Source organism: Triturus cristatus, chromosome 8 (genome assembly GCF_964204655.1).
Source record: "Triturus cristatus chromosome 8, aTriCri1.1, whole genome shotgun sequence".
Lineage (NCBI taxonomy): Eukaryota > Metazoa > Chordata > Amphibia > Caudata > Salamandridae > Triturus > Triturus cristatus.
The window spans coordinates 1,134,563,471-1,134,584,953 of record NC_140591.1 but is presented as its reverse complement, the minus strand read 5'-3'; the positions used below and the strand labels follow the sequence as shown (position 1 = coordinate 1,134,584,953).

The window sequence follows — 21,483 nt, the reverse complement described above, 5'->3', positions numbered from 1 at the left end:
CCAGGATTCGTCAATCTGCGCCAAAGTTATTCAAAATAGAATGTTGCGGATTTCCTATGGAAACACGGTCCTAACTATAACTACCTACTGGTGAGCGCCAGTAGGATATATATATATATATATATATATATATATATATATATATATATATATATATTGTGTGAAAGTGCCATCTTTCTTGCATGGTATGCCCCCACTTTTTGCTGAATGTACTTTGACTGAGTGTGCCCTGGACTCCTGCCAATCAGGTGCCCAGGGCCTATGTTCCTTCCCTAAAACAAACCAAACCCAAATTGGCAAACCCTGTCCACATGTCAGCCCCTGGTAAGGGAAGGCCTCTAAGGGCTGCAGCACTCCTTGTGCCACCCTTAGAGGCCCTGTACCCTTACACACACACAATGCCTTTGCAGGCTGAGTGTTTGGGTGCAAGACAAAACCAAAGTCGACATGACACACATCCCTGTGTGCCATGCCCATCACCTACACTGCCATGGCATACATCAGTCACCCCTCTAGCTGGGTGCCTTATGCCAATGGTGTGGGCAAAGGAGCAGGAGCCCTGTGCCCCTACAGTGCCCAGGTCCATTCCTGAGCACTGTAAGTGCAGTGCTGCCATTTAAGAGTACATGGTGCTGAGAGCTCGTCAAACGCGAGCTCCACAGCACCATAATGGCAACACTAAAGACTGAGAAGTTTGGTAGAACCTTTCTGGGACTTGATTACATCACCAAAGGACAGGAAACTCTATTTCCAACTTAGAGTAGGTTCCCTCCCACTTAGGGCCTTAACTTGTGGGTGGTTTGATGGAAGCACATGTACCTGCCCTGTTTGTGGATCCAAAAAAGAAACCACTGGCCATTTCTTGTTTGTTTGCCCTGTATACGCCGCTCCCAGACGTTACTAGCTCTCTCCTCTATGTAAATTGCTGGGCACAAGGAGTTCTGTTGTGGCTATTAGAATTTTACACACGAGCACCTTACCAGTTTACTCAATAGGCTTAGCTAAATACTTGGGGTGGGCATGGTCACTTAGATTAAAAGCCCTTCGTTGCATTGAGAATGTTTCTAGGTAGGTTTTAAAATTCCCTCATTAACTGCTGTCATCCTTGTCATAACTATTGTTTTTATAACTCATGTGTAAGGTACATCATTTGTCTGTTTCAATGTTTAATGCTTTCTTATCCAAAATTTGTTATCTATTTATTGGAAAGATTTTATGAAATTTAGTGATTGTGATTTTTTATAATAGTGATATTGTTGTGTCTTGTATGAATTATTCTTTTAATTCGAATAAAGACTAATGATGATGATGATGGTATCAAACTTCTCAGCACATTAAACCCACACTGATGCCAGTGTGGGATTTAATGTACCCAGCACCCCAGAGGGCATCTTAGAGGTGTCCCCTTAAACCTAACCTACAATCCACGTCTGCTCTGAGGCTGCCTAGGCTGCCACCCAGCAGACATGTTTCTGGACCCCTGGGTAGGAGAGCCCCTGCTATCCTGGGCCTGCAACAATGCACATCCTGGGCGAAGTGCTAAATATCCTCCCCCAGGATGGGCAGGGGGAAGCTTCAAAGGCATGCCGCCTCTGTGAGCTTCCCCAGGCCCCTGCAACCCCCCATTCTGGCGGGAAGCTTTGGCCGGAAACCCCAAATAAAGACAGGGGATGAGCCAGCCTGCCAACCCCACCCCTCAGGTGGGGGAGGCGAGGTGAAGCACATCTCCGGGCTCTCGCCATCTTGAAGATGGGGAGCCCTACCCTATCAGGACTAGGCTACTGCCCCCCTCCCACAGGAGAGAGGCAGGATAGGGGGTGTACCCACCCCAGGACAGGGACCCATTGGTCCCTGCCCTTCACCTACCTGTAATGCCCCTAAATCTAGTATTTAGGGGCACCCTGAACCTTCCTTCCCCAGATTCCAGATTCAAAACTACAAAGAAGAGCAAGAAGAAAGAAGACCTGCCCTGCAGCTGCTAAAAAGAGGAAGACACCAACTGCTTTGGCCCCAGCCCTACCGGCCTGTCGACCCTCGAACCTGCTCCTGCTCCAACCCGGCATCTCTTGTGGCCAGCAACCTCACCAACCCCGGAGGACCTGGCTACCTTTTGGCTCTAAGCCCCTGGGACTCCCATGAGTAGAGGCTCTACTCAAAACCTACCTCTAATCCCTGGCAGCAGCCCGGAACCGCGAACCCAGCACACTCTGCACCAGCCAAGCCTGGCCAGTGCCGGAGTGAACAAAGACCCCGAGGACGACCCCATGGCGACTGTGACCCCAAGTCCGGCACCCAAGGACCTCCCTCGACACTCCTGAAGATGCCTGTAGCCTCAGAACAAGGTGCCCCCCCTACCGCGATCAACATAGGGTAAGATTTCCCGACACCAAAAGGCACCCCTGCACGCGGCGCCCTGCGGCCCCATGTGCCCAATCCCGGGGTACCTACCTAACCTCCAACTACCCAACTTACCTCTCAAAGTGGTGGTGGCACCTGAAGAGTCCTCGTCCCCGAGCTTGCAGCCTTTTTCTAAACCGGAGATTTCCCATTGAAATCAATTGAGCGCCCGATGGCTCAAAAGCAGCCTGCACTCAGTCGCCCGAGTGGCCCTGGCAGTGAAACCTCTACACCTACCTACTTCCCCACTTGCCCTGAGTAAGTGACCAGGAGCCCAGCTCCCACAGCCGCGTGGCATGCCAGTTAGCAGCCACCAACCAAGGCCCCCCTATCCCTCGTAGGATAACATTGGGCCTAACTCACTCTGCACCCGGCCGCCCTAGAGTCGCTGAGGGTGAACCAACTGTACCTACCTGACCCTGGGGGACCCCTGAGTCTATGCCAAGAACCTCAACTCTGCCAGTCGAGTACTTACTCTTAAACCGCTAACTCTATTTTCCTCATAGGCTACCATTGACTGGCTTTTTCCTGAAATTTCTTCTAAGTGTGGACTTTTCAAATCTTAAAATATTCACCAAAAATAAGCCGAGTAACGAAAACGAAATTACTCACCTGCTCTTAGGTGAGCTCCCAGTGCTGGATCTTGGTGCCCAGCACTGACCCAATTTTCTTCCATAGGAAACCATTGACTGTATTTCTGTGTAATTTCTTCTAAGTGTCGATTTCTGCAATCTTTAAATATTCTTCAAAAATCGTATAATATCTGAAAACGTAATTACTTAACCTGTTTTGGATAAAGGTCCCAGTACTGAGTCTAGGCACCCAGTACTGGATTACAAAAGTAACGAGAACATACTGTACCTGCAACTTGAATTTTCTTCCATAGGGAATCATTGACAGTTTTCTTTGAAATATTTTCAAAGTGTCAACTTTTAAAATAGCTAAATATTGTTTATAAATAATTACAGTAATTAAGTCGACTTTCATCACTTGATTCTGAGTACTGACCAAGGACTGAATCTAGGATCCAGTCCTGGAATTCCAAAAGTAATCTAACAAGTAATCTGTTGCAAATAACTTGAATTTTCCATTGAGCTCAATGCAGTTTTGTGTTTAAAATAGAGTTGCCTATTGCAACCACTTGTAACTGTTTACAAAAGTCAATTGCATATTGCAAAAGTATTTATATGAAACATCTAATTCTGAGAAAGTATATTTTAAATCAAAGTGTTGGTTCTAAAATAAAACAAATGTAAACAAAAAGAGAGCGAGGAAAACAAGGTAACTTGTCCTTTTCCCCAATGAATTTTCAGAAACAAGATGGACAAGTACATAGGGAAGGTAACTTGTAGCAAAGGTTTTTCGCCGTCACCTGTTGAAGGAGAATAAACAACTATTATAAGAAACCCCTCACCCACCTACCTGGTAGGTGGCATGCTTCATCATCGGGGCCCAACTGGATTGCCTAGTGCAACCCAGCTGTGCTACAACGCCTGATTTACAGCGGAGCAGGTTGTTAGGTGAAAAGAAAGTGACTTAATATGTGACGTGCAACTATGTGTTAAAAATGTCTCTGAGAATGCCCTTTTGAAAACAATTATTTATTACAAGGGTCCCAGGACATGAGTAAAAATATAATCGGGATCTCTACTAAGGTTTGTTATTTGCCTTGGTATCCCTTATAAATGAGGTCTACTAGTTTCAGCCTTCAGATGGTTCTTGAGGCTTTCTTCAGGACCAAAAAATTAGTGAGTGGCCTAAAAATAGGAGAGGCCACATGTGATGTGAAATATCAGCACACACCCTAAAGTGTGCTGTGAGTGTGGTGGTTAGCGATCATTACTCACCAAAACCTTTGTTGGGAGTACTGAGAAAATGAGGTCGTTATGCCTCTGGTATCCGATCGGTAAGTAACGTCCCCTCTGGTCCGTTTTGACCAGGGGGATGGAACCGTTCTACCTATGTTCAACCGATCGGGTCCGCTTGGTTAGCCCCCTAACCGCTAACCAACCCGATCGGGGGCAAGCTGAACAGTTCCTGACCCCCTAGCAGGGGTCAAGGTGTCCCAGGAGGTCCCCCTAGGGCAATTAAAAAAAAATAATTTTTTTCGGAAAATCGCAGAGTGCGCGAAGCGTGCGCGCACTATCGAAATGAATAAAATTCCGCAAGGTTCGTGCAGCGTACGCGCACGGTATATATGCTTTAAAAAAAAATGTCAATATCAACCCCCCCGTGTGCACATGCTGTGCACAGCATGTGTGCATGGATTATGTAACAAGTTGCAAAGTATAACACAACCCTTAACAACAAAGCGTATCATGTGTCCTCCTTGTGCGGACGGAGCGCGAAGTGCACCGTGCGTACATGGCCCATTAAGCGTAACGTGGGCGCGCGGTGCGCGTAGCGCACTGCGTGCCCACCATGCGTGCACGGTGCGCAAAGTGCACCGTGCATGCACGGCACTAACTGCGTAAAGTGGGCGCGAGGTGCGCAAAGCGCACCGCGTGCTCACCGTGCGCGCACGGAACGAACTGCGTGAAGTGGGCGCGCGGTGCGCAAAGCGCACCGTGCGCGCACGGCACGAACGGCGTAAAGTAACTTAGCATTTAAAAAACCATACAAATTCACTGAAAAAACCATAGGTTTCACACACGTTATAGTTAGGAATTAGCATTTAAAAAACCTTGCAAATTCACTTAAAAAACCATAGGTTTCACACATGTTATAGTTAGCTGGGCATTTTCCTCATGAAAAACCAATGAAATTCCCCCGTTATAGTTAGTGCAGGCAACTATAACTCACGCGACCGTAATCCGCTGCTGATGACGTCAGATATTACATCACTGATGACATATGTGTCTTTCTGAAAAAAGATAAATAAATATATGTATAGCTAAAAAAAAAGGAAGAAGACATGGGTATATAAATGTGTAAATACAGTGATGTAATATCTGACGTCATCAGCAGCGGATTACGGTCGCGTGAGTTATAGTTGCCTGCACTAACTATAACGGGGGAATTTCATTGGTTTTTCATGAGGAAAATGCCCAGCCAACTATAACATGTGTGAAACCTATGGTTTTTTAAGTGAATATATATATATATATATATATATATATATATATATATATATATATATAGAGAGAGGTTTTATTACATAGAGAAGAGTTTGCTAAACAAATGTTACTATATATATATATATATATACACACACATATGGAGAGAGAGAGAGATCATAGTATTTAGGAAAGATAGTACATATACAAACTACATCCGGATTAATATTACAGTTTGAACTCGTATTTCCAGAGCAAATTTTCTGCCCACTCTGACTTTTGCTTCGGTAGAGTGCAGATTAGATTTCATAATAATAGACGCTTTCTCCCACCAATACACATATTCAGGTGAATCATAACTTTTCCAGTATTTTTCGATTATTCATTTAGGTATTATGATTGCAACAAAGCATAACGTTACACCAGCAGATGGCATAAATTGTCGTGTTTGCTCCTAATATAGTGCTGCCACTGAGCACTTTGAAATAAAACGCCAGATTATGCCAGACACTGGGCCTCAGAACCTTCTTTGTGTTCTTGCTGCTGCAAACTAACAGGGCACTCCGTCACTGTCTCCGAGGCCGCCAGGAAGGGTTGGTGGCTTCTAAGTCGGAGATTCTTGGTGTGTTATTAAAATTGGGAGCATGACCCGCAGCCTACCATGCTAGAAAAGGAATTTCCGAGCAGTTCTTTACATGGAGGTGAGCAAGGGATACGGGAGAGGTGACACCTCGTCCCGACTTTGTCTGACACCAGCGTTTGGATATTATATCGAATTGTGACAGCATTATGTGGATTAATAGACCTCAAAACGTTGCAAAGATTTAACATTGACAATGCGCTTACATGCGGAACTTTCAATTTGCAAGACAGACTGTTCAATGATTCTATTTACTTACTACGGTCCACGGTAACAGTCAAATGTCCTGTAAAGAGGATGGTGCAGTACGAGTTAGCAGTGCTGAAATTAACGCAATCATGCTGAAAGGAATTTTGCACTGCACCCATTTGATATGTCTGTTAACATTACAGTGCATCTTGGGAATTGTAGGACATTGAACTAATTATGTCACATGACAGTCTGTATTTAAATGCAGTGTTTTCACGAGGCAAATGTTATTCACCTGTGAACAAGGCTCGCAATGGAGCTGAAACGCGTCAGGAAATCCTGGGTGCTGCCACTGAGCACTTTGAAATAAAACGCCAGATTATGCCAGACACTGGGCCTCGGAACCTTCTTTGTGTTCTTGCTGCTGCAAACTAACAGGGCGCTCCGTCCCTGTCTCCGAGGCCGCCCTGAAGGGTTGGTGGCTTCTAAGTCGGAGATTCTTGGATATATATATGGATATATATATGGAGATATATAATTTCGCCTGAAGAGCTCCTGAACACCCACGATCTTCAAGGAAACAGGAACAGACGAGAACTGACCCAGACTGCAAGTGAGTAATTAATTTATTTCATTCACAGCAATGCCTGCATGACGCGTTTCAGCCTTCCAGAGGCCTTGATCACATGACGCCATGGGAGTTGTGATCTCGCTTTTTAAAATGCTTAGTGCTAATTGAAACATTGACACAATTGGCTACTTCAAACTTTGCACGTTAGACATAGAGAAAATACATGCTGCAAAAAAATATAATAGTAATCACCAACGGTAATAGGCAACACCATGATTGCACGCATAGTAATTAGTTAAAATCCTTGTAAACAAATTACATACGCATAATATGTGTAATCATCATAATTTGAAGGTAAAACTAAAGGGGAAAATTTTAAAAATACATTTGAATTTAAAATTACTCTCCTATATGTGCAAAGTAGGCAATATTGTGCAAAATTGGCAATTTAAAATATTACCCAAGTGGGTAAAGTGCAACAATGTAAGCTGGACCCACAATGCCGATAACACACATGGCCAAAAAACAGGTAACGACTTCAACTATAAACAATGTAAATACATTTAAGAAGCCTACCCCACAAATGGTGTAAAAATGCCTATGGGTGTTGCTGACCAACTAACATGTATCTGAATCATCAGTCCAAAATTGGACATCAACCTAGCTATGTCTCAGTGCAAAAAATTCGTACAATATATTGTGCAAAGTGCAGAACGTGATAAAAAAGTGTCATAAAAATATTAAAATCAATAGGTAATACAGGAGGCGTGACCAATACACAAATTAAGAAAGAATACTGGGAGTCATGAACTGAACCAACTTAAAGACAAGTGTAAAAATCTTCGCTAGAATTGAGGCCCTGTGGCGTCTTAGTGTCTAATTCTAAGATATATCTGGTTTCAAGTGCACGCAACAAAGATTCTCTATTGCCTCCCCGTCTTAAGGGGAGTACCGAATCAATGACAAAGAACTTGAGAAGTTCACTTTTGTTGTCGTGTCGTTCTTTGAAATGGCGTGCAACCGGATAGGAAGCATCACTCCCATTGATTGCCCGAATGTGCTGGAGTATGCGCTTGTGAACCTGCAACTTGGTGCTACCAACATATTGCAGGCCACATGGACACTCCAGCACATAGACAGCAAAATCAGTCTTGCAAGTAAGTAGTTTGGTGATAGGTCGAGGAGTGTCACAGAACGGAATTTGAAACTCCGTTCTGCTGACACCATGTCTGCAAGCTTTGCAGCTAGTGCATCTCTTAAAACCCTTGCTTGCCTGTAACCATGTTTTACTAGAGCCTATTTCAGGACTAGATTTGACTAAAGCATCGCTCATAGAACGTGCTTTCCTGAATGTAATTTTCGGACTCGCTACCATTAGATCCCCAATGACAGGGTCATTGCAAACCAAGCTCCAATTTTTCCTAAGATTTTGCGGAGAGCTTGGTGTTGGCGATTATACGTCAAAATCAATCTGACTGGCTCTTTGGTTTCGACCACTGTTGCTGTGGATGCTTTGTTCATCAAGACATCATTTCTAGACAAGCAGTTAGCCTTGTGAATTGCACTGTCAATTGTGGAGGTTGTGTAGCCCCTGGCTAAAAATCGCAATTTGCTAGTTTCCTGTGCCCTGAGACAATCCAACTCTGTGCTGCAAATGCGCCTGATACGCAGCATTTCGCCATAGGGAATGCTGCGTATGAGGTGCACTGGATGATGGCTTGTGGCATGCAGCACAGTGTTGCCTGCAGTGGGTTTCCTAAAAAGTCGTGTCATGAGTTTACCATAGCTGACAATAATTTCAACATCCAAAAAGAACACTTTGTCCTGACTTATATCGGAGGTGAAATTGAGGTTTAGTGTGTTGAAATTGATCACATCAATGAAGTCAAGAGCTTGTTGTTTAGTACCTTGCCATATCATAAAAATATTGTCTATATAGCGATACCAATGAATCACATGTTTGGTAAATATGTCTTGGTGCTGACCAAGAGGACCCGCTCCTCCCAGCAGCCCATATGGAGACAGGCATAGCAGGCATGAAGTTGTTGTGCAGGCAAAAGGAGATCATGGCAAGCAACATTTTGTTGGGTTAAACATATGAATTTGCCTGGTGCCCAGATAGTGCTTGACTGCTTTCAAACCATCAGGATGGTGAATGCTGGTATAAAGAGATGTCACATCCAGCGTTATTAGCCAATACGAAGGGTCCCAAGTTAACCCGGCTATTTTCCCGAGGAAATCGCCTGTGTCTTGCACATAAGACGGTAAAGCCTTAACATGCTCCTGTAAAAAGGCATCAATATACACAGACGTATTTTCAAACAACCCATTGCGTGCCGATATAATAGGCCTGCCTGGAGGCTTTTCAATGTTCTTATGAATTTTAGGAATAAAATAGATTACAGGAATTACTGGAAAGTCATTCTTAAGAAATTTTAGTTCGTCTTGACTCAGTAATCCTGTACTCCTCCAGGCAACAAGATGGGAATAAAATTCAGATTGTGCTGTTTTCACTATAGCTGCATCACAACGCTTGTAGCACTGGGAATCATTGAGCTGATTGTAAGCTTCCTCCAGGTAGAGTTCCCTGGGCCACAGCACTACATTTCCGCCCTTATCTGATTGGCGGACAATGATGTTGTCGTTGGCCTGCAATTTTTTAACAAGCTGAATGTAGCAGCTGTTCTACGCTGTGTATTTGAATTTTTCACGTAAGGTAGATGAATATAATTTCTTGATCCCTGAGATGGACAATTCATGAAAAATATCAATATTATCATGCAGCATTAAAGGAGTGAAAGTTGATTTAGGTTTGATATTAGTATAGCCAGGCATATTTAAAACCAGGTGTTCTTCTGTGCTGCCAGAGCTGGAGACTTCATTATGTAGTTGCTGAAGATCCTGCAATAGTTCAAGATCATTGACACTTAATCCTTGTTGCATGCCCACAATAGGTGTGGGATTAGGTCTCAGAGCAGTATGGTTAAGCAAAAAATACTTCTGAAGCTTCAATTTGCGGATACATTTGTAAAGATCAATCCGCGTTCTTGAATAATTGAAATTGCTAGGTGGACTGAACGTGAGACCAAGATGGAGAATTTTAGTCTCTGCTTGACTTAACTGAATATTGGTAAGATTTAAGACTGATGAGGATCCAATATGCTCAATGTCCTCATGCAGCAAGTTGACTACTTGTTCCATCTTTTGTTGTTTCTTCTTTTTGGCTTGGCGTTTGAGGCCTGCTTGTCGGCGTAATCTGCGCTTTTGATTGGTTCTTTTGCATTGCTGGGATTTTGCCTCCTCGGTCTTAAGGTTTCGCGTCGGTCTTGTCGCAAGCAGTCCACCTCTTGTGCTAGGGAAAACCTGGTAAACCCCAAATGCGTTGCATTTCTACTTGGCTCTGTATCAGACTCACTGTCAGGTAATGAGCTGAGGTCCGATACTGAGGATGCTGGTTGAGGTGTTTGTTTGGCATTTGAGTTTGCAACAGAGGAGGAAAATATATATAGAAAAAATTGCGGTTTTGCTGGCGTGCTGCCTGATCGCTGGTGGTGCACAAAAAGTAGCGCTTCCGCAAGCGCTAGAAATATGGAACAAACAAGTCCCCAATCTTCTATGATTGAAGACCCGGCAGTCGTGATCACAGGTATTCTTCCGTTTATTGCATGGTTACATTAAACACAAAAAACCACAGGAACAAGTTTCGGCAGTCTCACTGCCTTCTTCCCATATATAGATATAGAGAGAGAGAGAGATCATAGTAATTAGGAAAGATAGTAAATATACAAACTACATCCGGATTAATATTACAGTTTGAACTCGTATTTCCAGAGCTAATTTTCTGCCCACTCTGACTTTTGCTTCGGTAGAGTGCAGATTAGATTTCATAATAATAGACGCTTTCTCCCACCAATGCACATATTCAGGTGAATCATAACTTTTCCAGTATTTTTCGATTATTAATTTAGGTATTATGATTGCAACAAAGCATAAGGTAACACTAGCAGATGGCATAAACTGGCCTGTGTTTGCTCCTAATATAATAAATGATGCGCTAAAGTTAATCCTTGTGCCTCCAATTTAAGTTAGCCTACTATCTACCAAGCCCTACAGGTCTTAGCAGATACTTGACAGGTAGTGAACATGTGGATCTCACCCACTTCTCTCCCACTTCTTCCATATTGCATCTAGGGCACCTAGAGCTAATATTCTTGTTCCAGGAATGCAGGCTATTTGAGGCAAGGTCTAAGCAATATGTTGTCTTGTATTGTAGCATTAGTAAGTTGGCTGCACATAGAGATTTATAAATTTGACTAAAGCTTTGCAGAATAATTTCAGTTGTTATGGGGGAAATACAATGCCACAGTCCAATTCTCTGCTAGCTGATGATTACAATTAGACAACTACTTTCTCAAGCAGTTGTATATAAAAAAAATGTATTTGGATATCCCCTGATCTGTCAGTATTTCCACAATTCAGTTTAAGATATTTTTAAAAAAATCCTCTTTTAGGACGATATTTGTGAGTAAGATACTTATAGGAATGTATGTACTGGTGCCTGTACAGATAGCTTAATTGAACAATTACCCTTTCTCCCCATTTGTGTGCCATATAATCATAGACAATTTCTGGTAAGTGTTTCTACCCCAATGGACGTATACTGATTGAGTAATAGAATATTCAGGATTTTGACCCATTGTTGCCATACACTTCTTGCATCCCGGACTATCTTGAGCTTTACATGTTAGTAATAGTTGGAATGAAAATGGCAGAATAGCCTCCCTTGGCGTTCGTACCTAAGCGCATCGAGTTTATACTAATGTCTTTATCCTTTCCCAAAAGAGAAAGCAAGCTTGTAAATCCCTTTCCAATGGAAGCCCAATAGTAAAACTGGAAATCAGGCTGTGACCACCCACCTACTTCTGGAGAGATTTTAAGAAATATAGCTGTCCAGTTGACCATTTAATAGCTCCAAACAAAATATATAATAATATAACCAAATAAAAATTAAGAAAGCTTAGAGAAATTGTCTGGTTGTTCCCTCTGTCCAGTAATACCCTCTCAGGTTATTAATCCATTGGTTGTAGATGCATCTGCCTAGGTTAAAGCCCAAAATCCTAGAAAACTACTTGCTAAGCACAGATGAGATGCAGATACATCACAAATGGTATGACTTAGTAATTAACGCTGTTTCCTAGAAAATTTTATATATATATATAATATATATATATATATATATATATATATATATATATATATATTTTTTTTTTTTAAATTTATTTATTTCCAAACCTGCCCTGCAATTGAGGATGCACTCCCCAGCCGGTAGTTTTCACAAACATTTATTCATTTGAAACTGGCATTTCTGTCCGATCTTTTCATCCTCTTGCCTGACGCGTTTCAGAGCATTCATGCTCCTTCCTCAAAGGCACTTGAAACACCCAGCAAACCTCGCAGCCACAGTTCCCTGCTTTTGAAATTAATTAGGCCTCAGTTGTGCCTTCACAATGGATTATTTACAAAGCATCTCGGAACTTGTGGTTCATTTTGCGCTTAATTTTTACCCTCCAGTGGGTTTTGAGTGTATTCAACAATACAAGGAAATAATGTACAGCCCTCCAGTGGGCCTCATATTCAAAGTCCGGTTTCACAAACATTTATTCATTTGAAACTGGCATTTCAGTCCGATCTTTTCATCCTCTTGCCTGACGCGTTTCAGAGCATTCTTTCTCGTTCCTCAAAGGCACTTGAAACACCCAGCAATCCTCGCAGGGAGTGCGTCCTCAATTGCAGGGCAGGTTTGGAAACGATTACACGGCGGTTCCGGCGGTGGAGGGCTGTACATTATTTCCTTGTATTGTTGAATACACTACTTTATACAATCATTTGTAATTGCGGAAGTTCAGCAAATGTGTGTTTCACCCTATAGTGGCAAGTAAGCCTAGGGCTTTTTCAAGGCTAGGAAGAAGCACAAATCAGATTGTAGGAACACGAAGGCTTAGAATTGAGAGTGGTCATTTGATTGAAGGCAAGAATACCTATCACAAGGTTAATAGTTCTTGTAATTACCTATCCCCAGGCAAGAATGTTAGAGCAGGGGAAATTGTGGGCTGTGGTGAGCGTCTCATGTGGTCTCTATCCCAGTGAGCAGCCTGTATCACAGTGAGCGACTCGCTCAGTGTGATACAGACTGCTTGAGATGCTTACTGTGGGAAACAATTGCCCCCTGCTCTCCTCTTGACTGACCTTTCACAATTTAAACTGATTTGTATTAAGTGCACTTGTATGCTACATGCCTCTCATAATTTCGATAGTAGTGGAATCGTGACCCATCACCACTATACATCTGATTCTGATATAATTTTTGTACTAATTTCACAAATTGCTGTCCTAAAACAATGTGACTTATCACCTCCCACAAACACCCCCGTCCACTCTGCTCTGTTAAATGCCTTCTCGACATCAAGTGGGATCTTACTGGCCCACCTCCCCAGCCCACTGGGGACATCAACATAGTTATAGGCGTGTATATTTGTTCAGTGGTATCTTTCGCTGGGAAAATGTTGTTCATTCAAAACTAGCTGTGATATCATTGAAAGCCTACAACTCAAAATTTGAGTGTGAGTTTTAGCATTCATGTTTACCAAGGAGATGGGCCGATATGATTCACATACCCCTGGCTATACTTTTTAGGATATGCTCACAGGTTTCTGGAATTTAAACTACCATCATGTATACTATCCAGTAGATAATATTTAGTGGAAGGATGCTATCTATAAATATTTTATGGAATTCCGATGGTATGGAATTTTTACCTGCCGCTTTATCATTTGTCAGGTTTTTCTATTGCAGTCTAACCTCATCCTCAGTGAATGGGGTGTTAAAAAAAAGATGAACCAATGGATAAGGCTTGTGTGGGTACTATCAGTTCACTACTATCCCTCCTTGTACTTATTTGTTCATTTTAATAGTCCCTGATGGAACTGCTCAAGGATTGCTGCTGGCTCAGTGGACACTTTAACATAATCATCCTTAATCTGTTTTGTAGCAGTTCTATTCTGTTACTCCTTAGAGTGAGGATTTGGGCGTTTTATACGGTGTGCCTGTGCAGCCTTACTGTAGAATACACATTCGTCTTTTGTCATGTCAGGCTCGATTGAACAACTGTAAGCTCAACCTAGGGTAGCTATGGCTTCGGGAAGCAAGGCTTGCGCAAAGGAACTTATTGTAAAGCATTTAACAGTAACAAACAACGAAATAAAGCCTCAGAACAGCAAAGTAACACAATACCATTTTTTTTAAACATCTTTTTATTAAGCAGTTGATTAAGAGCACAAATCAGTTAAAGGCATTGAGTTAAACATTCAAGGGCCGCTCACAGGGGGCCTTCTCCACAACAATGCAAATACTTGATCCAGCTCTGTTCTCAGGGAGCATACCCTACCCAATTAGGGAGTGTCTCAGTCCATCCGCCCAGGCCTTTTATATGGTAGAGACCTCCCCTTTTCCCTCGCTAGCCTAGCCGTTGGAGCCCCTGTGGTGTTTCCGTGGACCCCAGATCTTTTCGAAATTTACGGGGGCAGCCTCAGGAGCGGTATGTTGTGTGTTCCGCTAGTTGGCACCAGTCCAGGTCCTCTTCCCATTTCCTAATCGTTGGGCACCTGCCTGCACCTCATAGTCTGGCTAGGTTACGCTTTGACACCCCTGCCGCCATGTTTAGCCAAGTACATATGTGGCTGGGCCCTTTCTCTCCCACCGACACACCCAGCAGCAGCAGCCATCTGGCCTGGAGCGGGACAGGTAAGCTTGTTACTTCCCTCATTGTTTCTATTATTCCTGCTCAGAAGGTTTGGATCAGCGGACAAGTCCAAAGTGTGTGGTAGAACGTGCCCACATTTCCACAACCCCTGCGGGCATTCGGCTGAGTCGCTGCAGCCCATTTTGAACGCCCTTGATCTAGAGAGGTAGAATCTATGCAATATACAAAGCTGCACCAGGCGGAACCTTGCTCGTATAGCAATTTCTCTGGGGTACTGCAAGGCCTCGATCCACTCTTCGTCCTCTAGGGGACCCAGATCGACCACCAATGCCTCTCTAAGTGAGGCTAGACAGTCCGGCATGTTGTTCATTATCTTTCTATATGTTGGGGAGAATGCCTTGGTGGGCATCGGGTCTAGTATCAATCGATCCTCCATGAGTAGTCTGGGATGAGCTCCCCCTCCGGTAGACGGCGTTTTAGGGCATGCTGCATCTGCCGATTCCCAAAAATCTCACCCTGCGCCAGCTCGTATTCTGATTGCAGCACCCCGAATGTTACTAGTGTGCCCGCTCTCCAGACATCACCACCTAGTTTTTCTATCCCTATATTGTACCAGCGTGTGTGGGCGCGCAGCTTTTTAAACCTTCCTCTCCCCCCCCCCCCCCCCCCCCCCCTCCCCAGCTGTCGCTGTCCCAGAAAGGGTTCTCTGCAGTCAGTCTATTGTCCCATCCCAGACATTAGTCAGAAACTTTCCATGCCTGCAGTACCGCCTGTGTATGGGGTGGGAGCGAGTCCCTCCTGGCTTTGCCATATAAGAGTTCCGGGTAGCCCCTGCTTCCCATGACTAAATGGTCCACCCTATATGGTGGTTCAGACCGATACCCAAGTACCCAGTCATTCACCACCACCAGTTGAGAGGCCCAATAATAAGCTTGCAAGTCGGGAATCACCAGACCACTATCATAGACACCCCGCTACAATTTCCCCAGTGAGATTCGGGCTTCCCCGTCCCCCATAGCAAGGATCTCGGAAAGCTAATAATTCTACGGAAGCAGGAGTCGGTTATTCTGAAAAGTATGTTCTGAAGGGGGTAGAGCATGCGTGGGAGGGTCATAATTTTTAAAAAGGGCTGCCTGTCCCCTTAATGAGAGGGGTAGTGTGCTCCAGTGTTTTGTGTGGGCTCAAAGCGGTCGATCGGGGTGAGTTGGTCATGGGCCAGGAATGTTTTCTCGTCTCTAGTTATGTAGATCCCTAGATAGGTGAACCCATCCTTTGCCATCGGGGCTGGACACCGGAGTGGCAGGATCAGGTTATCGGAGGAAAGTGGGAAGATGAGGGACTTGTCCCAGTTGATTTGGTAGCCAGCCGGTGTCTATCCCCAAAAGGTCAAAGATGTGTGGAATTCTCGGTATCGAGATGTGGGGTTTTGTCACATATAACAAGATATCGTCCACGTAGAGAGATATCTTCTCCTCCCAATTGTCCTCCACTGGGATTAACTGGTCTCCATGGACCCAGGCTGTTAAGGGCTCCAGGGCTATGGCAAAAATCATAGGGGATAGCGGACATCCTTGTCTTGTGCCCCTTCGCAAATCGAAGACACAGGAGGTGTAACCATTTTACCTGCACCCTGGCCTGCGGCGCCTAATAGAGTAGCCAAACCCAGGAGCAGAAGTTTGGGCCAAAGCCCAGCTAAGGCAACACTGCAGAAATGTGTTTCCACTCCACACTAACAAAAGCCATACGGGCATCGAGGGAGAGGACTGCCGCCTCGTCTACGCGAAAAGCCTGTCGAATGGAGTACCCCATGTAGCCGTCTCAGTTTCAGGTGGGTGCTACGTTTCCGCATGAAGCCGGATTGGTCGGGTGTACCATGGACGCTATTACCCCTGATAGTCTATTTGCTAGGACTTTAGCTAGTACGCTTGAATCATCTCGCAAATGGGGACTACCTGGTCGCTAAGAATGTCAAAATGTAACCAAGAGAAGTGAAAAGCTATTATTTTGCAATTGTGGTGATTGTAACGGACTTGTTGTTTTTGAAATAAAAAGAATGATAAAAAAAACATATAATGTACCTAAGTGAATCATGATGAGGCCTGTGTAAACTTCAGATCTTCATCAAACAGAAATCTACCCTTCTGGGATACAGTTAACAATTTCACTAGTGGATGGAGGAACTGTAGTAAATGATCTGCTTTGCTCTGTACAACTGACTTAACCCTTCTAAAGTTATCTGAGCACTTTCTCTGATTTTGTTTTTTTCTATGACATTATCTTCCCACAGAAAGCAAAAAAGTTCACATTGAAGTGAAGGAGAATAATGCTGAAGAGGAGGAAGATGAGGAGGAAGACGAGGACGGAGAGAGTGAAGACGATGAGGAAGATGATGAGAGTGATGGCAGTGAAGATGAAGATGATGAAAAGGCATCGGATAAGGAGGCAGAGACTCGCGTGGATGGAAAGAAAGCCACTGTCAAAAAGGGCAGCAAAGATTTTACGTCTGAGTCTGAATCTGATTCAGAAGACGATCGCACAAAGGAAGAGCGTGCATATGACAAGGCAAAACAAAGAATTGAGGTAACAAGCCCATCTATGGTTTTTGACCTTAGACACATACTTTTGCTTCCGGGTACTGCTTATAGAATAATTACTCAATATGAAGTTTGGTTTTATACTGTCCTGGTGTCTGTTGCTCGCACCCTTCCTTTGCCCTTTACTCCGCTAACATTGTTCCTTGTACAGTGAGCACAGATCCATTTTCTGCTATTGGTAATGTCTGTCTTAGCCTTCGTAGAATGGGTGTATTTTCTCAAACACCTCATTTTGTGTCTTTCGCAATTCATTAAAGCTCCAGAAATGTTGTTACCATTTGTTCAGTTTCTTCAGATCCTCAACTTCTTGCTTTTGTTACACAGTCTGACTCCTGAGAAATCAAAATTCTTGCCAGGTGCGCCTTAACTATTCTACATCCTCAATGTGCCGTTCCCTTCAGTTTGCTGCTATCTAAAGAAGACTGTAAACGTAGTTGTGCGTGTGTTTTTTAATGTTTTGCTTTTATCTTGCCATGTAACTACAATCAGAGTCAAGGTTGTACGAGATAGTGCAGTTTCTCTAACCGTTCATTTCTGCAGTATACACTAATTGCTGAATGGCTCTGCTTATCCACAGGTTTGTGATAAATGCACAATGATAATTTTCGTCGCCAAAACACACACAACCTCTTTTTTTGTAGTTCCAAACATTGCACTTTTGAGGGCATTCTTATGCTTGTTGCCATAAGAAATCCATCAAAAAAAGAGGGGGTCACAGACCAGCCATCCTTTTGTTTACAAAGTTGACCTCTCCCTGGGTGTAGGATTCCAACGTATATATATATATATATATATATAATGGTTCATTTGCATAGAAGTTGGGTTTTAAATCGCAGCAAGCTTGTTTATTACTAAATCACTTACTTAAGCTGGGTTCTGCTGTTTAATAGCTGGAAGGAGCTACAGCACCCAGGATGTAGGAGTCCTCTCTAAGTCATACAGGTTGTGACAAAAAATCTGAAAATGTTAATTTTCACAATCAGCATAAGAGGAAAGATCTGGAGTAGTTGGTATACTGGCCAACATTTTCAAAGAGGAAGGTGGCATAAATGTAGAAAATAATCGGCAGAATGTATTTTCCTCATTGACTTCTATTTAAGTAGAGGCAATTTCAGATGGGAGACTGCCAAAATAAGGCAATTTTTTACTTCACAAATTGGGAGTCTTCCGTCTGAATTGAGTGTATTGGCATGTATGCACTTGATAGCTTAGAGTCCACTGTTATGTGTATTTGCATAGAGCACAACTTGCCCTCGAGGGTAAACATAGCACTGAAGCAGGAGCTCTATGGGCCAAGCCAGGATCGGGGCCAAGTGAAGAGCCAGGTCTTCAGTTTTATGCGGGATTCAAGTACTGAGGAGGAGGTTTGTGATGTGCAGGGTCAGGTGGTGATCCAGGCTTTAATAGTGAGGTAGGAGAAGGCACAACTTCAGAACCTGGCTCTGCATATGCAGGGTGTGCGCGAGCAGCAGTGTGGTTGAGCGGAGGTGTCTGGTAGGTTTGTGGAAGTTTGAGGTTGTCTAGGTATGTGGGACCATTTCTGTGTAAGGTTGGATGCTAACACTGATGAAATGGAGTCTGTCTCGTCTCCAGCTTGAAAGAGATTTTGGAATTTAAAACTATTCCAAAGGAAAAAAGCACTGGGGCCCTATACTAAGCCAACCTCGTTCCTTAGGGTCATAGCAAAGGTCAGCAGCTGCTAGGCACCATAGATCGAAGCACAATGGGACAAATGATGGGGCAGGGGTCTCTGATACAAGCTTTCAGATGGAAATGCGGGTGATCAAGACAAACTTTAGGTCTTGGGGCAGTTTCTTGAGGCACAAAAAGCCCTTCCTTCTCTTCTACCCGACATTTTTTCTGAGGCATATACTCTGGACTGTCTAGGTGAGAACAGTGGAAGTAGGTGAGGCAAGGACACCTCTAGCACCCTAGCTAGAGCCTTTGCTATTCAGTAAACAACACTTACCATCTTCAGGGAAACAGTACACCTTGGGTGTGTCCTTTCCAGGCCACGCCCGTCTTCAGTGTTGCTCCAGGAGGCAGCGGATCCCATTGCAGCACTGTTGTGTGAGCCTTTAAACCATTCATTGGCTGAGGCTTTGTTAGCCACTTCGTACCTTTCTCATCAAAGCGTGGTCTCAAAGACAGTGCCACTCCCAGCTCTCCATTTTCTCCACAGACCCTTGTTACTACATTGATACTTTTAGGCCAGGAACAACTTCTGCGGCTGCAGGAATGTACGACTACCACACCAGTGCTACATTTCATACTCTTCAGGGGCACGCCACTCATCCGTAAGTATAGTGGCCTTACAGAGACCCAGAAATCATAGACTGGTTGAAGCAAAGGGGCATAGAAAAGATTCTTTAACCTTTCTATCTCCTAAGGGAAAATTTGGATTTGTTGCATGTTTGCATCCTGCAAGAACAAAACTACCAAATTTGTGTTCATCACCTTTCTCAACAAGCAACGATTTGTGGGTATTAAGGATTTTCACATTTTGTGTAGCCACTTGCATCTAAGTGAGTCTTTTGGAATACAAGTATTGTGTGTCTTTGACTTTTCTTTTGCGATAACAGAGCTAAGTGTCTGGCATATGAAGTTAGAGGAGTCCTGACATAAACTAGACATGATGCAGCCTTCTCTTCTGTTGTCGCCCAGAGTGTAAACTAAAATCAGAAAAAAGTAACATAAACATGGAAAAGATTTCTCCAATTTAATTCACAGCTTTTCTCTATGATTACTTGCTTTGTTGTCAAGATTGTCCATCTCATTCGCTTACCATGCATCATTCATTTACTTCACTCCTTTTTTCATCTCTTTCATAATGTTAAACTATTCAGCAAGTGGCATCTCAATGACACATATAAAGTCCCTAAGAATAGATACAAACACGTAAAACGGTTGCCATTCCATAGAGATCAGGTAACCTCTAACCATTTGTAAATAGGAAATGAAAATGATCAGTGCAGCTATGTAACATACACCATACAGTGATGCAATTCACACAAAAGTATGGGTCAGCATTTCCATTGTAATCAAACCTCAAATGCTTTCAGTATAATACAAGGTAAGGCCACAAGTGTAAACACTTGGTGTTAGATCCTTATTTTACCTATCTTTGTTTTAGAGCAACTACTCATCAGAGCAACTTGTGTAAGTTATGTAGCCCTCTGTTCACAAGTTAAACATATTGCAGACACCAACAGGTATTGGGCTTCAACCCAATAGCAAATGTACTTGTACAGTGGCTCAGATTGAAAACTGTTAAATCAATAATCTAGGCAAAAAATGACAGTGCATTGCTTAACTATTGTATGCCTGTAGTAAATGTTTCTGTTCTGCATAGGCATTTTATCTCATGTACTCTGTTGTTTCTCCCATTGCTGGAAAGTAAGTGGTGTTGGGAATAAGTCCAGTAACTTTCTTTAACAGTATTAGTTCTGTATTATTTGTATTTTGAGATGCATGTTCCAGATTGGTACATTTAAAACCAGCTGTGTTATCGTTACCAGCGCAGTGTCGGCTTTTATTGTTCCCGGTACGTCTATGCTCTTACTGCTCTTACTGATGAGTTATCTTTCTTGTTGCCATGCCTGTATATGTTAGTCTGCATGGGCACATTAGGCTGGAAACCAGCTTGTATTGCAGTTGCATTCCCTCTTTGTGATAAGATCTTATTGTCCCTTAAAGAGTTTTTTCTGGATTTTATGAAAAGGCACATGTTGCACAACCCATAGGGAAAATGGTATGAAGTTGGTGCTCTATTGCAAAGTACTGGCTCCTGAGCAATCGGGTCTTGAGGTCATGTATGTACCAGTCTGTATCTATTCTTCCTACGGGGTCTGTGGTGACGACATGGAGTTTATTCTGCATATCTCTCTATATCTGATAGAGACTTCTAGCTGCAGATTCTTTACCATAGAATTTTCCCAGGCGTTAGACTGGATCAAGAAAATATTGAGCAGCAATTCTGTGTGCCGGTCGGTGGCTTTGATCAGATTGTGGGTGTTGTCTGCACCGGAAGTGACATGCACGGTGCCTATATAGGTGCCACCCAAGTGCGCTGACATGAGTTCTTTTCTTTCTGCGCCATCAGCGCCGATCGGGAGAGAGCTACCACATTCAATTTTTTGGTCTTATTTTTAACGTTTTAATGAACTTTTTTGAACTTTGCTCCCAGTGTGCAATTAGGGATGTCGCCTAAAAAAATAAAATACCTATGGGCTTTAAACCCTGGGGTTCTTGTCAGACAGGTGTCTGTTATAGACCCC

At 43.3% G+C, this 21,483-nt stretch overlaps 1 protein-coding gene across 2 annotated transcripts in view; it reads left to right on the top strand.

Annotated features, from left to right (window-relative positions):
• EIF5B (eukaryotic translation initiation factor 5B) overlaps positions 1-21,483 on the top strand; it is a 461,059-nt gene that overhangs the window by 224,024 nt on the left and 215,552 nt on the right. For both annotated transcript variants that reach the window (XM_085622776.1, XM_085622777.1), the window contains exon 10: positions 16,900-17,192. In XM_085622776.1, coding sequence (XP_085478902.1) covers positions 16,900-17,192 — 293 coding nt within the window. The remainder of the gene's footprint in view (positions 1-16,899; positions 17,193-21,483) is intronic.